We start from the raw sequence: 16,825 nt of genomic DNA, 5'->3' as shown, positions 1-16,825 counted from the left end.
AGTGACAAATTTGGGCCACTCTGTACAACTGGTTCCTACCCGCGACGTCCTTCACAAGTTTGATTTTTTTTTAGATTCTCATTTTTTTATGTATTTGCCTATCTTCGATTCTTGAAAAAATCATTTCACAAACTTCAAATACAGGGTGTAACATAAGTACGTTAAAATATTCAAGTGACGTATTCCTGACATAATTATAAAAAAAAAAGTATATAGGAACTTGTGTCCGAAAATGCTTCGTTTCGGAGATACGGGCTGTTGAAATTGAATTTTTTTTCCCGGTTTGAAAATAACTCTTGCACAAAATTTTGTACCAGGGGTTTTTAATATGGGAAATCATAATTTCGTATTAATTTATTAATTTTCATGTAACGTCTGGAGAACGCTGCGTACGCTGTCATTATTTATTTCAAATTGCCCTAACTTTTTTGACAGTGAACTGTTGGTACTTTTCATGAAAAAACCTAATTCCCACACCTTTCCTAAGTAAAAAAGATACACCTTCTGAACAACGCTGGAGGTGATCGTTTTCGAGATATTTACAATTTTCTATATCGATGCATATTACTTTATAGCCGAATTTGATTTCAATACTTTTTGACACTTTCCGCTTGCAAATTAAGTTAATTAAATCGAGTAGGCTATGAAAGTTTGTTCATAAAAATAGAAGTTCGCTGTCACATTTTTAACTATTAACATTTACATATGGAACAATTTCCATTAATTGCGCCAACAAATTTATACCACAACATAAATTTGAAAAATGATATCTACATCTAGCCAACTGATACAAATTCTCCGCTACAATAGAAAATTTCACACCAAATCTTGGAGACATCAAATCACTAGTTGAAAATGTCACTAATGACATTTCCCTCACACTGAGGGAAATATTAACTGTAAATATAACTGCAAAAACTGTAAAAATGATGACCTATAAAATAAATCTTGAAAATCTTGAAATCTTGAAAAAAAAATGCGATCCTAGAAGCAGCCTATAGATCAACACCGAGGACCAAAAATAGAACAGCTCAGAGAAAAGTACCATGGTGGAACGGAGAAACATGCCTTCAACATATTCAAGAAAAGACCCACACAAGATCATATGATCAAACGTCTGCGTGCGACAGTAAGGAATCTGAAACTGAACAGTCGAAGTGAAAGCTGGAAACATTTCACGAGCTTTATTACCGCAGACACATAACTAGCTGAAATATGGAGAAAAATCAGAAGCATTTCTGGAAAGAACTTCTTTCCGTTGCCTATTCATATCATCCAGGACCTACAAGACATAACGACTCCAGAAGAAATCTCTGAAATTTTTATTGACCACTTTCAACACATCAACTCATCAGAAAACTATGATCCCACATTTCTTGATATCAAAGAGGCATACGAACAAGACAAAATAAATTTTCAGACAGAGGAGTTTTATGATTACAACTCATCTCTTACTATGGATGAATTCAAGGAAGCGCTAAGCACAGCAAAACCTTCGACACCTGGGCCTGACAAAATCCACTACGAATTCCTTAAACATCTTTCTGAAATTGGACGACATTTGATGAAAGTCAGTAACGTATTCAAATAATACTTTATTGTGAGCATTTCACTAAACCGCACCATTTGTTCATTCGTATATAGTGAAACTTATGTGATGATTTTGTATAGTGTTCAGTGAAACTCCCACAATAAAGTGTCACCTACCCCAAACTAGTGAAAACCACCCCCGAATATGTTGAGCCGTTTTTTAAATTAGTGCGCACAATCGCACAGACAAACAGACAGTTTTTTCAATAATTGTGTTCTATCATTAAATACCCCCATTGACAGGTTTTCCCAAATATTCTTCATATATAGAGACAGCGATCAGTTACACTGATATCATAAATATTAATGATAGGTTGAAGTCCGATTGTTAGTTTCATCACTTACAGTTACTAGAATTATTTTGAAAATATTGCTGAAAAATCCTTTCTGTGCTGAGTTTCTATATGATATAATCAAATGTGCCTGTTGTTCTGCTGCGAAATACTTACTTTCTGTCAAGTTTCGAGCTGATACCATATCCATTTTTACTGCACTTTTTTCACTAAAACAAATATTTATAATTAGGTCACTTAGCTTTCTCAAAAGGAAGATTAAACTTGAAGATGATCACTTGGTGATCGAAACACGTGTCGAGGTGTTAAAATAACGGTTTGGTGTTGGAATAAAAGTCCGGTGATATTCATAATATTGAAAAATTGAAATCAAATGTATATCGGTGATATACAACAAACAAAAAAGTAACTAGAATTCGATTTCAAGTTGAAAATTTCAAATCAAATTATTCATGATTCAAAAATGGAATAAGCTTCAATTTCTCCAATATTCCAAATTTGAGAAACCTCTCAGATAATAACAGTTTCAATCTCAATCTTTTTAGATGTCTGTATAGAAAACAAAGAAAAAAATACTGATATAACGTGTAAAGTTTTCTGTATAAAATCAAATGGAAGAATCGGACTCCGTCCTTGGAACAGTACTTATTGTGTCCCTGCCGTTGAGCACCTCACTCATTATTTCATGCGTTATTATCTCCAAAATGTTATTTTCATCATGGTGCTCCATAACAATGTATGGATCAACAAGCGTGACAAATGGCTCTCACCATTTTCCAGTTCCTAATCCACAAGGTGCTTCTAAATTTCAGTTTACGCTTTAGGAAGCTATTGTATAGTGAAACACAGGTCACGGTTTTTGTAAAACCCCTTCTAGTGAAAATCATACAATAAACTGTTTTAATTAGTTTCAATATGAATTTTCATCAAGGATCGGCCAGTTATATTCAATTATATCGTAAAGATATTATAGAGTTTTAGTTTTAATTATATTATGATATGAGAATGCAGTGTGAAGCAACCTGCGGTTATCCAAATTAAACTTACAGAATACGAGGGATCCTTTCATATTTCCGAATTCCGAAAATCAACCTCAGACATGAATTTTGCACTTTTTGAATCTTTCTGTCACTTAAAACCGTTACAACTGGACCATATACTCGTAGACAATGCGAAATCAAAAATAGACAAAAACAGTCTCTCGCCTAGCATTGGTTTGATTTTACAAGATGAATATTGTCTATTACCATAAATGAGTTTCAAAAAATCATATGCTATACATAACAGATTTTTCTCGTGTTTTTCAAAACGAAGATTCTGACCGATGAAAATTCCTAGATTTTTGGCACAGACAACTACTTGGAGTACATTTTAACATATCATTGGTGTATTTGTAGTTGGTCAAAATTTTAATTGAAATAAATTCAAATTATTTGAAACTAGTTGCTGTCCGGGGCTTCGCCCGCATAGAAATTGGTTTGTTACATTAAGTTCCGTGACAGACCATTTCAAAAAAAATAGTTACAATATTTTTTCATCAACCCAAAACTTCAGGTTTCCAACTTCAAAACTGACGAAATTCATTACAGTCTTCGAACCCCTATTTTCCCCTTGGGGGTGGAAATTCCTTGATCCCTTTCCTGATGCTTATTTAGGCTATACAAAGAACCAACCTGCATATTTCAAGATTCTAGGTTCAGTAGCTTCGGCTGTAGGTACGTTAATATAAGAGCAGGCAACAGCTAGTAATTTATATTTTTTCTTTAAAAATTCAGTAACTAAAAATATATGCCAACTTCACTGCACAAGTAATAAATAGCTTCGAGAATCAATTATGTTACCTATAAATAAATTCGCAAAACTAACACAACCGTCAACGCGTTCGAGTCTCGTTCTCGGGGATGGCACTTCATTGATTAGACTGCCCCTCTACCCATGCGCATCGTCCCCTGTCGTCTTACAGTAGACGCGACACGTAATGGCTTACTGCGTTGCATCAAGTTAATTTTATCATGATAACTTTTGAACGATCCATTCAAATTATTTAGTGTAAAAGACAGAGTTTATCTATATTAAATATTTAAAACGACAGTTGTATCAATTTTTATAAGAATTTGACAGATATTCTGAAATGTGCATTGTAAAAAAGTACCAATTCGATTGTAATCATATAGTGGCATATAGTGACTATCACATAAAAGGTAGATATGTGCTATCGCGGCTTTCATTTAGAACTATTTATGGTAAACAATCTTACGGTACATCATAAGTATGTATCTCCAATGTTATAGGTAGCGCTCGCCAAGCTAGCTCTCAGAGAGCAAGGTTTTTTCCCACTTACTCAATACTTATCGTTATATTATGACCAAAATTAAACAAAACTTTTGTGAATTGTAGCCTATATGTCATTTTGATGTGTAAGCTGTATTTATGTAAACTTGCATCTGAATCCGTTCAGTTTAGGCCACAAACATACATATATACATCCATCCCCACAATTTTTCACATTCATATTAGTATAAGTAGATTACTGGATAGTATTATGTAAACTTCCAGATAAGGTTCCTAGAGACATAGATATATACGTAGACTCAGACTACACACAAATTACATAAAAATATACGTATCAATATTTATATTTCCTTGAAATGATACGGACACATATTCGAAAACTCGTGTTTGTGCTGGTAATATATTGAATAAATCAAATCTTAAAGAATTTTTGTTCGACATAAACAGTCTATGCCTGGGTCTCTCAGGTAAATCTCCCGACTTAGTAAGATAGCCATTTCCCATAACTTGGGTATCCTAATTAGCTTGCTGTTCATGAATATATAAAAGTGTGAAATATATTTTTGTAGAGTCAAAATCCCATCGACATGGCATGAGTTTTTGCATAGTAAAATGTCATATGTTAATTGACTTTAAAATGAATTGAAATACGTTGACTTAGGAAGTCCAAGCGGACTGAGAGTTTCACTCCATCCGGATTAAAAAATTAGCACTGCGTAACTTCTCATCTAATGAGTTAATATGATGTGACCAGTTCAATTTGTTTTCTATTATAATGCCCAGCAAAGTAACATTTTCACCCTTAGTAATATTGAAGTGGGAAAATACAAATAATTGTTGATTTTTACTCGAGTTTAGCTTGGGTCTCTTTGCGGTGAACCAGTACTGTGCCCTCTCTAACGAAAATAAAACACTTCTTATCGGAAACATCTCGCATTCACTTGTACCAACAATATCATTGAGATGAAATGAATAGTATAATTGAATATAATCTGCATGTACGTGCATTCGACAGTACTTCGTATGTTAAACAATTTCACTCGAATATAAAGTGAAGAGAATTGGTCAAAGAATAGAACCTTGGGGTACATATCAGAAATATGCGATGGAGTGGCTGACCATCGTTTTGAGGTTCTACTCAATACATCTTGAATTCCACTGTTCAAGAACTCTTTCATTTTGAGAACTGCGTTTATGTAAAATAAACTTCCTGAGAACGTTTTTCCAAATGGATTTAATCTCTAGCGAATCAAACCCACTGTCAATCACTACTTTCGCACAGGCACCGCCCTCAGAGCGCTTTAAGGATTTTCCTGTAATGTTTGTGTTGTCCTTAAAAATAACACGTATTAGCAATACTACTGCTACTAGATTAAGTAATTTTTTGAATTAAGAAATGGTAATAAAGAAGTGAACGACTATCATGTCTTACGTCTTAGATAATGAGTTGGTATATGTTGTTATAAAAACGTATCACAAAGTTAATCATTTCAGAATGATAATGTACAAAAATTATAATAACTTCAGTTATGATTCATTTCACTTTGACCTTTCGAGAATTCCATTTATCCATATTTTATACTCAGATAATGTCGGTGAAAAAATTTCTTTTTTGTTTTTAGTTCATTTGATAATTATTCAATAACTGGGAGTTATTGTAAGTTATTGAACGTTTCTGGGGCTAATAAAAGAAGTAACCTACGTAAGTAAGATACGGAGGAAGCCAGAAAGCACTTTGAGTTCATAACAAATAAGCGTAATATGCTGATCGTGGCTTTCCTAAAAGATATTTTGAAATATTTAAATGCGCTCCACACGGAATCACAAGGAAATGGAAAATTAATATGTGATCTGATACAAAGCGTGTCTGCTTCTCGTCGCAAACTGGATATCTTTGAAAAAGATATTGCGAGACAAGAATTTCTTCATTTTCCGACAATTCTTGAATATAAAAAGAACTCTGAAGAAGACATTGCAGTGTTTGTAAAATTTCTGCCCGATCTTAGGAACGAATTTGCTACAAGATTCCTAGACTTTGCAGAGATGAGCAAGCTATCTGTTTCTCAAATCGCCATTTGATGTTGATGTAGCAGCAGAATGAACAGATGTGGCTGCTAAATTGTTTAATCTGTCAAAGGCATTACTTCAAATAGAGATAATTGATTTGCAAGAAGATGTGTCTTTGCAAATGTATAACACGGTATCCACTGAAGAATTTTGGGCCTAACATATCCCAGAAAAATATGAAAATTGCAAAAAACTAGCTATAAATTTGGCCACTATGTTTGGCTCGACATACGTATGTGAAACATATTTCTCAAAGATGAATTTTTGAAAAACAAATAACGAACGCCAACCTAGAAGACACACTTTGAATTTGCTGTTTCTCTCGAGAACCAAACTATAAAAAACTGGCTCAACACCGTGGTTGTAATTTTTCACATCAATTTTAGGTATTGTGTTTTATAATTCAGAATTTCATTCGAAACCAAAATGATACATAGGTAGCACTCAATTTTCATCAGTTGTTTTTTCTGGACCTCGTCAAAATTTTACCATAGTATCCGACCCCACCTAAAACTACTTGTCGACCCCTGAGTTGAATGCAGTATCATCACTCAGAGCATATTTAACGGAAAGGCAGCAATTAGTTCATATCGATGGGAACTAATGTGACCGCTTCTCATTGAAATCAGGTGTACCCCAAGATTCTATTCTTGAACCAATTCTCCTCACTCTATATACAAGTGAAATTGTTTAACATACGAAGTACTGTCAAATGCGCACACATGCAGATTATACGATGACAGATATCGATATGCATTTTTCACTATTGAGTTTATCATAAAATTTGCCTATCTAGTTTGAAAACAGGAGTTTCCCTTCAAAAGTGTCCAATTTGGCCCACTCTAACCAATTGAGCCACATTTATGAGCAGTGGGAATTGTATACGACAGAATGTACCGTAGAGTTGAAGTCAAATTACTTGATTTTACCTGGAATCTTTAAGATATTTGATTATCCCAACGTTCGACCTGAAAATCGTTGAAGTCCCTCTAATTTTCAAATCACATATAGCTTTCAAGAAATCCATCACGTTTATAGGTGTAGTGTCAGGTATACCCATAGCCCTACAAATTAAAAATAGTTCTCATAAATATGTATACATCATTCCCATTCATGAACTGAAATGACCCACTTCGTAAATTTGTTTCAAACCCACTGAAATATTCTGACTGCAATCCTTAGTACAATAAAAAAATTCTCGAGATATAGGCATCAAAATATTCTTGACGTCATATTTTACTTCTTTCTTCTTTCGCCTCTGACATTTCAGATAAGGAGATATAGAGAAGAGACAGTTAGACAAAAAATGTCCTTACCCAACTCAGGCATGTGACAAATTATGGAATTCCAATCGAGTACTTAGGTACTCACTCTATCAAATTACCTCAAACATTTACCTAAGGTACATCTTCATTTATGATTACCTAAAGCATATTGTATCAATTATACATCAATAATAATACTTCATCCGTTTTTAAGGAAACAAGTTCAATAATGGTGTTCTATTTGAATCAAGTTGGTCGTTCATTAGATTGTTTGGGTTTTCAAGTTTATTAATTGCAACTGCTTCCAAATGATTCAGCTTCAAACCTTCAGTTTCTATGTGTGAAATTTCGAAATATTCGTTAAATATATAATTTTCTTCTAAAAGATAATTTGAATATGTTGAACTTGTTTTCTTATTTACATAGCTCACATGTAAATAGATACGATTCCTGAATGTTCTGCCAGTTTGACCAATATATATCTCAGGACAAGTACCACACTTCATTATTCATACTCCTGATTTCTCGAATTTGGATGTTTAGTGAATTTTTTTTTTAAATAAAGTTTATGGAGATCAAATCGTGAGATGTTGTTTGAGAAATCACTATGGATCTTCATCAAGTGACGGCCGAATCAATAAAAAAAAAATCTAGTAACTAAAATATGTGAAGATATGACATCATACATATTTTGACAGGGTATATCTCGAAAACTAATAGTCTGACAAAATAATGTAACATCATGTATTATCCTCCCAGAAATTGTAAATATACATGAGTATATACCATAAAGTGAAATTCAATCAAGTTTCAGAATCAGGTTCTCTATTTGAAAAAACCAGTAATGACATCATTCTGAAGTAGGCCACCCTGTATGTATAGTATTAATTAAAAAATAGTAAATCAACATATTAAATCAACTTGTTCATGATGAATTGATGCGCGACTGTATCACTACATATTATAACACAAAGTCCCCAGGCCGCCTCTGTCTGTCTGTATAAAAGCGATAGGCTGAAAAATTAACGAATTTTCACAGGGTTTTCACCAGTGCACGGAACGATTCAAGAAGATGGTTCATGTATATGATTCATCAATATTTTGTGTGAATTGCTTGATATATGACAATTTCATACGCATACACAAGTCGTATCGGTGCGGTGGTGCTATTCGTGCGAGCCCCGGATCTCGCATCGAAAACGCTGCATCAGGCCTTTGGAATATGTATAAAAAACAGCTATACTCCAATTGAATGGGGTATATCTTCAGGTGAGATCAGTTTTTGAGAAAGAGAATTTTTAGCTTTATACTTCTCCATCTTTGTAAACAATTGAGAAAATCTGTGAAAGAAAAGAAGAAAGCATAGATGTGTACAAAAATGTGTAGATCACTACAGGCACGAAATGTCAATTTTGAAACAGCTCAACATCAACAAGACGTCTGGTCCTGAATAAGTGCCCGTCATCGTATTCAAAAAGTGCGAAATTGAAATCGCACCCGTATTTTGCAGATTTTGGAAACTGTTCTACAATAAAGGAGTTTTTTCCCCTTTTTGGGGGATTGCTCGCGTTCGGCCTATTTCCAAACAGGGCAAGATAAATCTTTCAAATATTTGGAAGGCTGTAGCGTTTATAAAAACCTACTGTACTTTTCATTTAATTTTTATGTCACCGAAGGTAATCCTAGTTGATTTTAAAGAAAGTTTCCTGAGGAGTAGGCAATCCAATTTACACGTTTTACCTCGCTAAGATTGTCACTTCCCAATACACATATGATAATTAGTTTCTGGTACAGATTGATAAGTTATTCTTTCCAATAGAACCGATTCAATCGGATCCCTTCGAGATAGATTTTCTATTTTCGTTAAACCGACAGTCAGGAATGAGGTGTTGCCAAAATTAATTGGGTGAATTCCTAAGAATAGACTTACGCGGTAGGTGATCCTTGATCATGAGAACAGCAAGGAGAGGTGCCATTCTTTGAAGAGAAGGGTGAACGAGAATCTCGAGAAAGGATTTGTTTAGTGGTGAGCCGTGTGGTCCAATTTCAAGAATTTTAATGATATTGTTTCGGATGTATTTTCATATATAGATTTTGATGTAGAAGGTTGCACTTCCTGAGGATTCTGCTGGGTCACAACCACTTTTCCAGAACGAGCGACGCCATTTCCTTGAACCCTTCGTTTAAAAAGGTATGAAAAATCATTTCGATCATTTCAATTGTATATGAGATTCACCTTTCAGTGAATCGAACTTTTGAATGAATTTCCATTATGGAAATTGTTTTTTCAGGGTTTTAGTATTGGAGACTTTTTACAATAGTTTTTCTACAGAAGAGCTTCTACAGAACTTGTCTGGAATCATCATTGTTGGTTCGGTCGGTAGCCAAGCGGTTCGGCGCGGGTGCTTTGTTCACTCACTCGAATTGACTGCCGTGGTGGTCGGTGGTTCAAGCCCTAGTCTGAACGATCGATCTTCACTTGCTATCGTCCAACCCGTGTTAGGAATCACACGTTAAAAGGTAAGACCTCGTTAATCCTTAGCTCGCACAAGTTTGGACTTCTGAGAGTTATCGTTCATAGGGGTGCGACAGCTGGTTAACGGAATAACAGATTTTAAAACAGACAGACAGACAGATTAAAAAAGAACAAGGGCTTTTATCCCTGATTGACTTACGGAATAGATTTTCAGTTAATTTACCGAATGATCGGTTTTTCATTCTTCCAGTTCGATAAATGTTATTTTCCACATTCACAAGATAGTCTAAGTCCATTTTAAAAAACAGAAAAGTACGTGCTCCAAGTCTGTCCGGTTCCTGGTCGAAGAAAACTGCAGCTACAGCTCGACGACAAACTAACAGGCAAATACTACTTACACTTGACTCATTTTTCCGAAAATAACTAGTTTTGCATTAGAAATACTGTTTTATTAACATGATACAATTATTGAATTTTGAGTTGACCCATTCATAATGTAAACCTGAACTGAGTATACTCTGGTGAGGTAATTTTTAACACAATTCCTCATAGATTTTTTTCCTATGACATTAATCTTTTAAGTAATACTTTTCCTGGTATTTTTACCTGGACTATAATTAGGTAAATGAAAGCGTACTTTTACTTATGATCATTATTGAGTTATTACAATTTGTTTTACACATGAATATTACTGGAGTTTTTTCCCAACACCAAATCGTTATTTTTAACACTTCGACACGTGTTTCGATCACCAAGTGATCGAAGATTAAAACAGTTTTAATCTTCCTCTTTGAAGATGATCACTTGGTGATCGAAACACGTGTCGAGGAGTTGAAATTAAGGATTTGGTGTTGGGAAAAAACTCCAGTAATATTCATTACTACACCAAAGGTTCAAACAGTGCATCATAAATGTTTTACACATGATTGAATGGCAAATTTTGAGCACATTCAGATTTTGATTTCTACCCTTATTTAATTTACCAGCCAGTATTTTGTGAATGTCAAGTATCTTCAGAATACCTGATTTTTAAAGTTTTTTCATTTCATTGTCGTGACTTAAAAAAACTCAATTTGATTAGATTTGGTTTCACAGTCGACCAGATCATGTATCTTTCATTTTATTGACTTAGATCTTTATTAAACAAAATATTCAATTGCTGAAATTTCAGGATACAGAAAACGAAACCCATAGTGCATACCGACGAAGAGCTGTCGCACGCATTGTGCCTATCTTTCGAGTAAATCTATTATAATTTTTGTATTACATGAAAGATAGGGTCACAAGGCTTCAACATCTTGAGTGATCATCAATATGGCTTTCGGAAATAAAGATCAACAGGCGACCTTCTATCCTGTGTCATCCAGATTTGGAATAACGCAATCGAGAAACATGAGGGCTGTTGTGCGTGATATTTCTAAGGCCTTTCACCGTGTGAGGGTTTGCTGGCCAAACTTCGATGCTATGGCTTGTTCGATCATTTTTGTGTATGGCTCTCCAGCTTCCTAAAGGAACGTTTCCTGCAAGTGGCCGTCGATGGATATCTCTCGAATACTTTTGCCTTTAACTCTGGTGTTCCTCAGGGATCCATATTATTTCCAACTCTCTTTTTATTGTATATTAACGACTCATTGGAAAAAACAAAGAATCCAATATATCGCTCTGCTGACGACAGAACACGTGTCTTGACATTCCATTTGAAATCCAGGACATCGGTCGCGAATACACATCTTTACCGGCAGCGGGAGGTTGCATTTCTAGTGGTGATTTTGAATTGGGGTGAAAGTAACAACGTTCAATTCAATACCATGAAAACTCAGGCACCGGTTTTCTACAACAAGATAAATATCTCCAAACTGGATATATTGATTTCGGAACAGATAATTCCGCTTTCAGCTTCGATAAGTAGTTTCGTATGCTTTATCGTCATACGAAAAACTGAGTTCATCGACACAGTCCTGTTGAGATCATCCACGTCTATTTTTTGTTCAAATCGATTTTCTAAACTCACGGTAAATAAAACAAATATCACTTGTACATTAGAACATTGTGAGTACGTTTATACCAAAAAATGTCTAACTTTATTATGGTGTTGCCACATTTTATCTACTGACATTAGTGTTGCCAGTTCCCGAAATATAAATAATATCCCATCGTGTATCTGGAAGTACTGGTATTCTTTTGTAGACATCAAATTCAAGATCCTGGTTATTTTCAATCACTAAGAAACCTTCTCGTTGTTTTCAATTCCATTTTCAAACTAATCATTCGGTAATCTATTGTTAAGGGTTGAAAAGAAGATATCCATCGACGGCCACTTGCAGGAAACGTTCCTTCAAGAAGCTGGAGAGCCAGTGTTGATTCTCATGATTTCATAGAGAATGTTGAGGATGGAAAAATGTTTGTATCACTTGTTGTATCTTCGTTATTTCCAAGTGTACCTATACCAAAAACTATCGATTATTTTTCTTATTAGTCAGTGGGATATACTTGAAGACTGGCAGTAAACAAATCTAAAGCAAATTAACTTTAAACGTTCAAGCCAGTCTTGATACACCTACACAGTAGGTTTAATGGACTGACGCCTATCAGAAAACAACTACTCCCCTGGCTAATACCACGAAGGGCGTTGGATTATATCCGGCAGGCGTCGGTGCAGGAATCTTCACAGAAAATTTCCAGCATATGTAATTGACAATACAACTGAAAGAGTCGACTTTCAATTCTAGAACTGGCACACTTGCAGACCGGTTTCGAGCTTATTAGCCACTCATCAGTGCAAGATAGTGACCATCATCGACCTAAAGTCAAAGATTTTCCACAATGGAAAATCGAAATTCTTTCAGAGTATTTCATTCCTCTTCCGAAGTAGGAGTGAACATCACAAAATGTTACTCCATCCAGTGGACAAGGTACTAACCAACTGCATATCCGTAATTTGCTTGATTTCTCTGAACAAGGAAGAAAAACTTTCTTATTAGTCAGTGGGCTATGCTTGAAAACTGGCAATAAACAAATCTAAAGCAAATGAACTTTAAACGTTCAAGCCAGTTTCGATATACCTACACAGTAGGTTCAATGAACTGACGCATATCAGAACAACTACTCTCCTGGCTAATACCACGAAGGGCGTTGGATTATATCCGACAGGCGTCACTGCAGAGTTGTATTGCCAATTGCATATGCAGCAAATTTTCTGTGAAGATTCCTGCACTGACGCCTGTCGGATATAATGCAACGCCCTTCGTGGTATTAGCCAGGGGAGTAGTTGTTTTATGATAGGCCTCAGTCCATTAAACCTACTGTGTAGGTATATCGAGACTGGCTTGAACGTTTAAAGTTCATTTGCTTTAGATTTTTTTACTGCCAGTCTTTAAGCATATCCCACTGAGAAATAAGAAAAATAATCGATAGTTTTTGGTATACGTACACTTGGAAATAAGGAAGATACAACAAGTGATACAAACATTTTTCCATCCTCAACATTCTCTATGAAATCATGTGAATCAACACATCAATTTAATAAGTTTGAGAGAGTTTCAAACTGTTTAGTTAGTCATTTTGCAATTTTATGAGTAAGAGAACGTGTACCGGAGACTATTTTTGGTATATCGTATATTTCAGAGATAACGATACTTACTTATACGTTTCTGCTGTTTCTTTCGCAACACCAGCAGCATCGGTGGAAATTTTTTTACTTTTTCTTAGATCCAGAACAATATTTTTCATTTCATCGAACTTGAGAAAGTCATCTCTATCTCTGTCATAATATCTAAAAAACAAATCGCTAGAGGAAACATCTGATACCATCTTTCATGAAAGATATGATGAGATAGATACTCTTCAATTCATGAACAATTTCTGTAACATCAATGATCATTATTGCATTATTGCATGAAAGAATAATATCCTCATATTCCCATGAAAAAAAACTGTGTTATTGAAAAAAATCCGCATTTACCTGAACATATACCTACATCGAATCTCAGCGGCGGCTCCACCATGAGCAGTGTTGGGATCTATGCACGCCAAGAAATATAGAAACTCCCGGAAGGAAATTCCATTGCGCATGTTCAGATCTGCTGCACTGAAATCAAATATAAATCAGAATATATCATAGAGAGATTACTCGTGTCTTCGTGAATCACTTCTGAGGGTTGCCGTTGGTAAGGGAGCGACAGCGGAGTAGTTTTTCGAACGTTCAACTCACTTGAAAAGATATCCAGTGTGTTCTTTAGGCCAACCCAATTCCACAACGAATTTAGCGAAAACCCTCTGACTCATGTAGCTGGCTGGATAAACCATGAATATGAACTCCCGTAAAATAGTCTCCTGAGCTGGAATTACCAAAATGTAACATCTCAAATTTGATATCAATGTCATTTGTATGAATTAAGCCAAAGATTTTTCTCCCCTTACATTTAAATTGTATCAAAATATATTTTAATTGTATTCAACTCTCTCAACAAGCCTCAAAATTAAAATTGAATTTTGAAAATTAACATTTTTGAATGGGTTTGCAGATAGCTGAATAATGTTGAATAAAATTCTGAATTAAACATAATGCTTAATTTTTTTTCGTATATATTTCTTCTATATTTCGATGTGTCTTCAGAAATGTAGTTATCGTTTCATTGTTCCAGAATGTAGTCAGTTTCAATCAACTCTTTCAATGAACATGATTATTTTATAGATGAATGTAGGTATAGTTTCGTTTATACTCGTGGGTTTACCAATAATTGACTACACTGAACAATGATCAAATTCAACTTTATTTCACTTTCAATACAACAAACCACATTAACTTAAACTCCAACTATTATTAAAATGTCTATCGCCTTATTAGATCGCTCCGAATACCGCACTGTCACTTGACTGTATGACTGTATTATATGTTCGTAAATAGCGTTTATATTTGGCAATCGAAGGCGGTAGAAAATTCATCGAAATTCCATCGAAGCCGGTGGAATATTCCTCGGGATTCCATCGATGCCGGTGCGAAAACTAGAATAATCAAGGCTGCGCGCGGCCTTGACCAGGTCGCAGTTCGTTTATGGCTACCAGTGGCGGCCGGCGTTATTTTCTTTAGGGCATGATATACAACACTATCTCCTTTCTTGAAGTTATTCGCCGCGAACAACATTCCAAGAGGGCACATCACGACCCATGTAAGGACTCAGTCTCTCTATGTGGACAACTTTAGGCTTGCTTCTGGGTGACAATTGGAATCTGTACACCAAATCATTCATCTTTTTCATCACCAAGTAAAGTCCTCGCCATAGTCTCTGTAACACCCATGCTCAATCCCTAAATAGATGGGATGAATCTTGCCAGGATCACCCTTAGCGACCCTGGGAAGCTGGCGCTTAACAGTAGGATTTCTGACTGGTCACTGCCAACTAAGGAAACATCTCCACAATATGGGGCTAGTGGACCTTTATGCAGGATGTGTGAACAGGAAGATAAAACTGTCAGGCAGGTCCTATGCGAATGTCCGGAGTTATCGTCAATAAGAGAGTGTATACATTTCATCAGTTCAGACTTCCATTGTCTAATATGTCAACATTGTCAACCACCATCAAAAAAGAGAATGTGTGTTCGTCGCGTCTTGGCCTACACCTGCCGATATGAAGGGGATGTTTCCCAGAGACCTATCCACCTTCCTAGAAAGGACAGGATGGACGATGACCTAGGAGGACAACTCCTTGTGAGGGGTACACTCACCCTCCCTACTCTACAGATATAGATACAGAGGTGGTATCTGCAATTTGGGACTTTGGGGTTGGTAGAGCCACACTGCATCGCCCTTCTTGAAGCTCACCGGCAGTTGTAATTTAATTTGGTTCTGGCAAATTCGTGTACAATTTCCAGTCTCCCCTTCAGGTCATTCACATACTCTGAAATAATCACCTCTTGAGAATCATTAGATGGGCTGCCACACAATACATCTATCGAAAATTTCAGTTCTCGACCAGTTGACAACATGGATGGTGTGTAACCTGTCGCGTGATGTTGAGAACCAATTTTTTCAATATATTGAAATTGTCTGCATTCCAGTCTCTTTCATTTTCGGAGACAAACATCGAGAGGTAGTTATTAATGGCGGTTATGCCTCTCGATCATTCCATCGGAGTGTGGGTGGAGAACAGTTGTTCTTGTCTTCTTTATTCCCAACAAAGTCATCATTTCCTTCCATGAATCCGATTCAAAGTTGCGGTTCTGATCCGAGTATAGCTCCTGGGGTACTCCGTGTCAGGCAATTACGTTCTGCAACAAGGCTTTTGCCACCGTTTTAGCCTCTTGGTTGGGTGAGGCTACTATCTCATGTCATTTGGAAAAGTATTTCATCACAACCATAAGGTAATTGTTGCCAGATGTAGTAATAAGAAGTGGCTTCAGAATATCAAATATTTCTGAAACATCAAATTCGTGTGGTTACTCTCTTCTGGCTTGGAAAGCAATCCTCTTGTTGACAAAAAAATTGAATAATCACTACTTTCCTTGGATACCAACTACTAATTGTCACAAGTTCAAATTTCAAAGTTCCCATATTTCTTAAACGAGTTGATGTACAATTTTGATATACACTTCCAAAATCAGCTACATTTCTCTCTCGCTTATTTCTAAGTACCTCAACTTTATCCAAGCATCATTTAATGTTCGTAACTGAGGAAGCTGTTTACAACTATTATTTTCAAACATTTCATCATTTCTAATCAATTATAACGATTTTATTATGTTTCTTTCAATTCTCTGCAACAGATACAATATTATTTCTGATTGATAAAGTTGTGCAAATTCTGTCAGTTGTATTTATTCTGAAATAATTATTTAAAACTCGA

General features: G+C 35.5%; 1 protein-coding gene across 8 annotated transcripts in view; it reads right to left on the bottom strand.

Annotated features, from left to right (window-relative positions):
• LOC111514398 (uncharacterized) overlaps positions 1–16,825 on the bottom strand; it is a 109,787-nt gene that overhangs the window by 24,638 nt on the left and 68,324 nt on the right. For 7 of the 8 annotated variants that reach the window (XM_074184809.1, XM_074184798.1, XM_023170652.2 and 4 more), the window contains 5 exons: positions 14,194–14,320; positions 13,945–14,070; positions 13,624–13,755; positions 7,172–7,306; positions 2,040–2,092 (listed from right to left, as the gene is read on the bottom strand). In XM_074184809.1, the coding sequence (XP_074040910.1) occupies positions 2,040–2,092; positions 7,172–7,306; positions 13,624–13,755; positions 13,945–14,070; positions 14,194–14,320 (573 nt within the window). The remainder of the gene's footprint in view (positions 1–2,039; positions 2,093–7,171; positions 7,307–13,623; positions 13,756–13,944; positions 14,071–14,193; positions 14,321–16,825) is intronic. The other variant, XM_023170657.2, reaches the window with a different exon arrangement.

Source organism: Leptinotarsa decemlineata, unplaced genomic scaffold (genome assembly GCF_025532065.1).
Source record: "Leptinotarsa decemlineata unplaced genomic scaffold, Ldec_3_MD MMD2_P_RNA_scaffold_2, whole genome shotgun sequence".
Classification (NCBI taxonomy): domain Eukaryota; kingdom Metazoa; phylum Arthropoda; class Insecta; order Coleoptera; family Chrysomelidae; genus Leptinotarsa; species Leptinotarsa decemlineata.
Note: the sequence above shows the minus strand (reverse complement) of the source record. Positions and strands in the feature narration are given on the sequence as shown.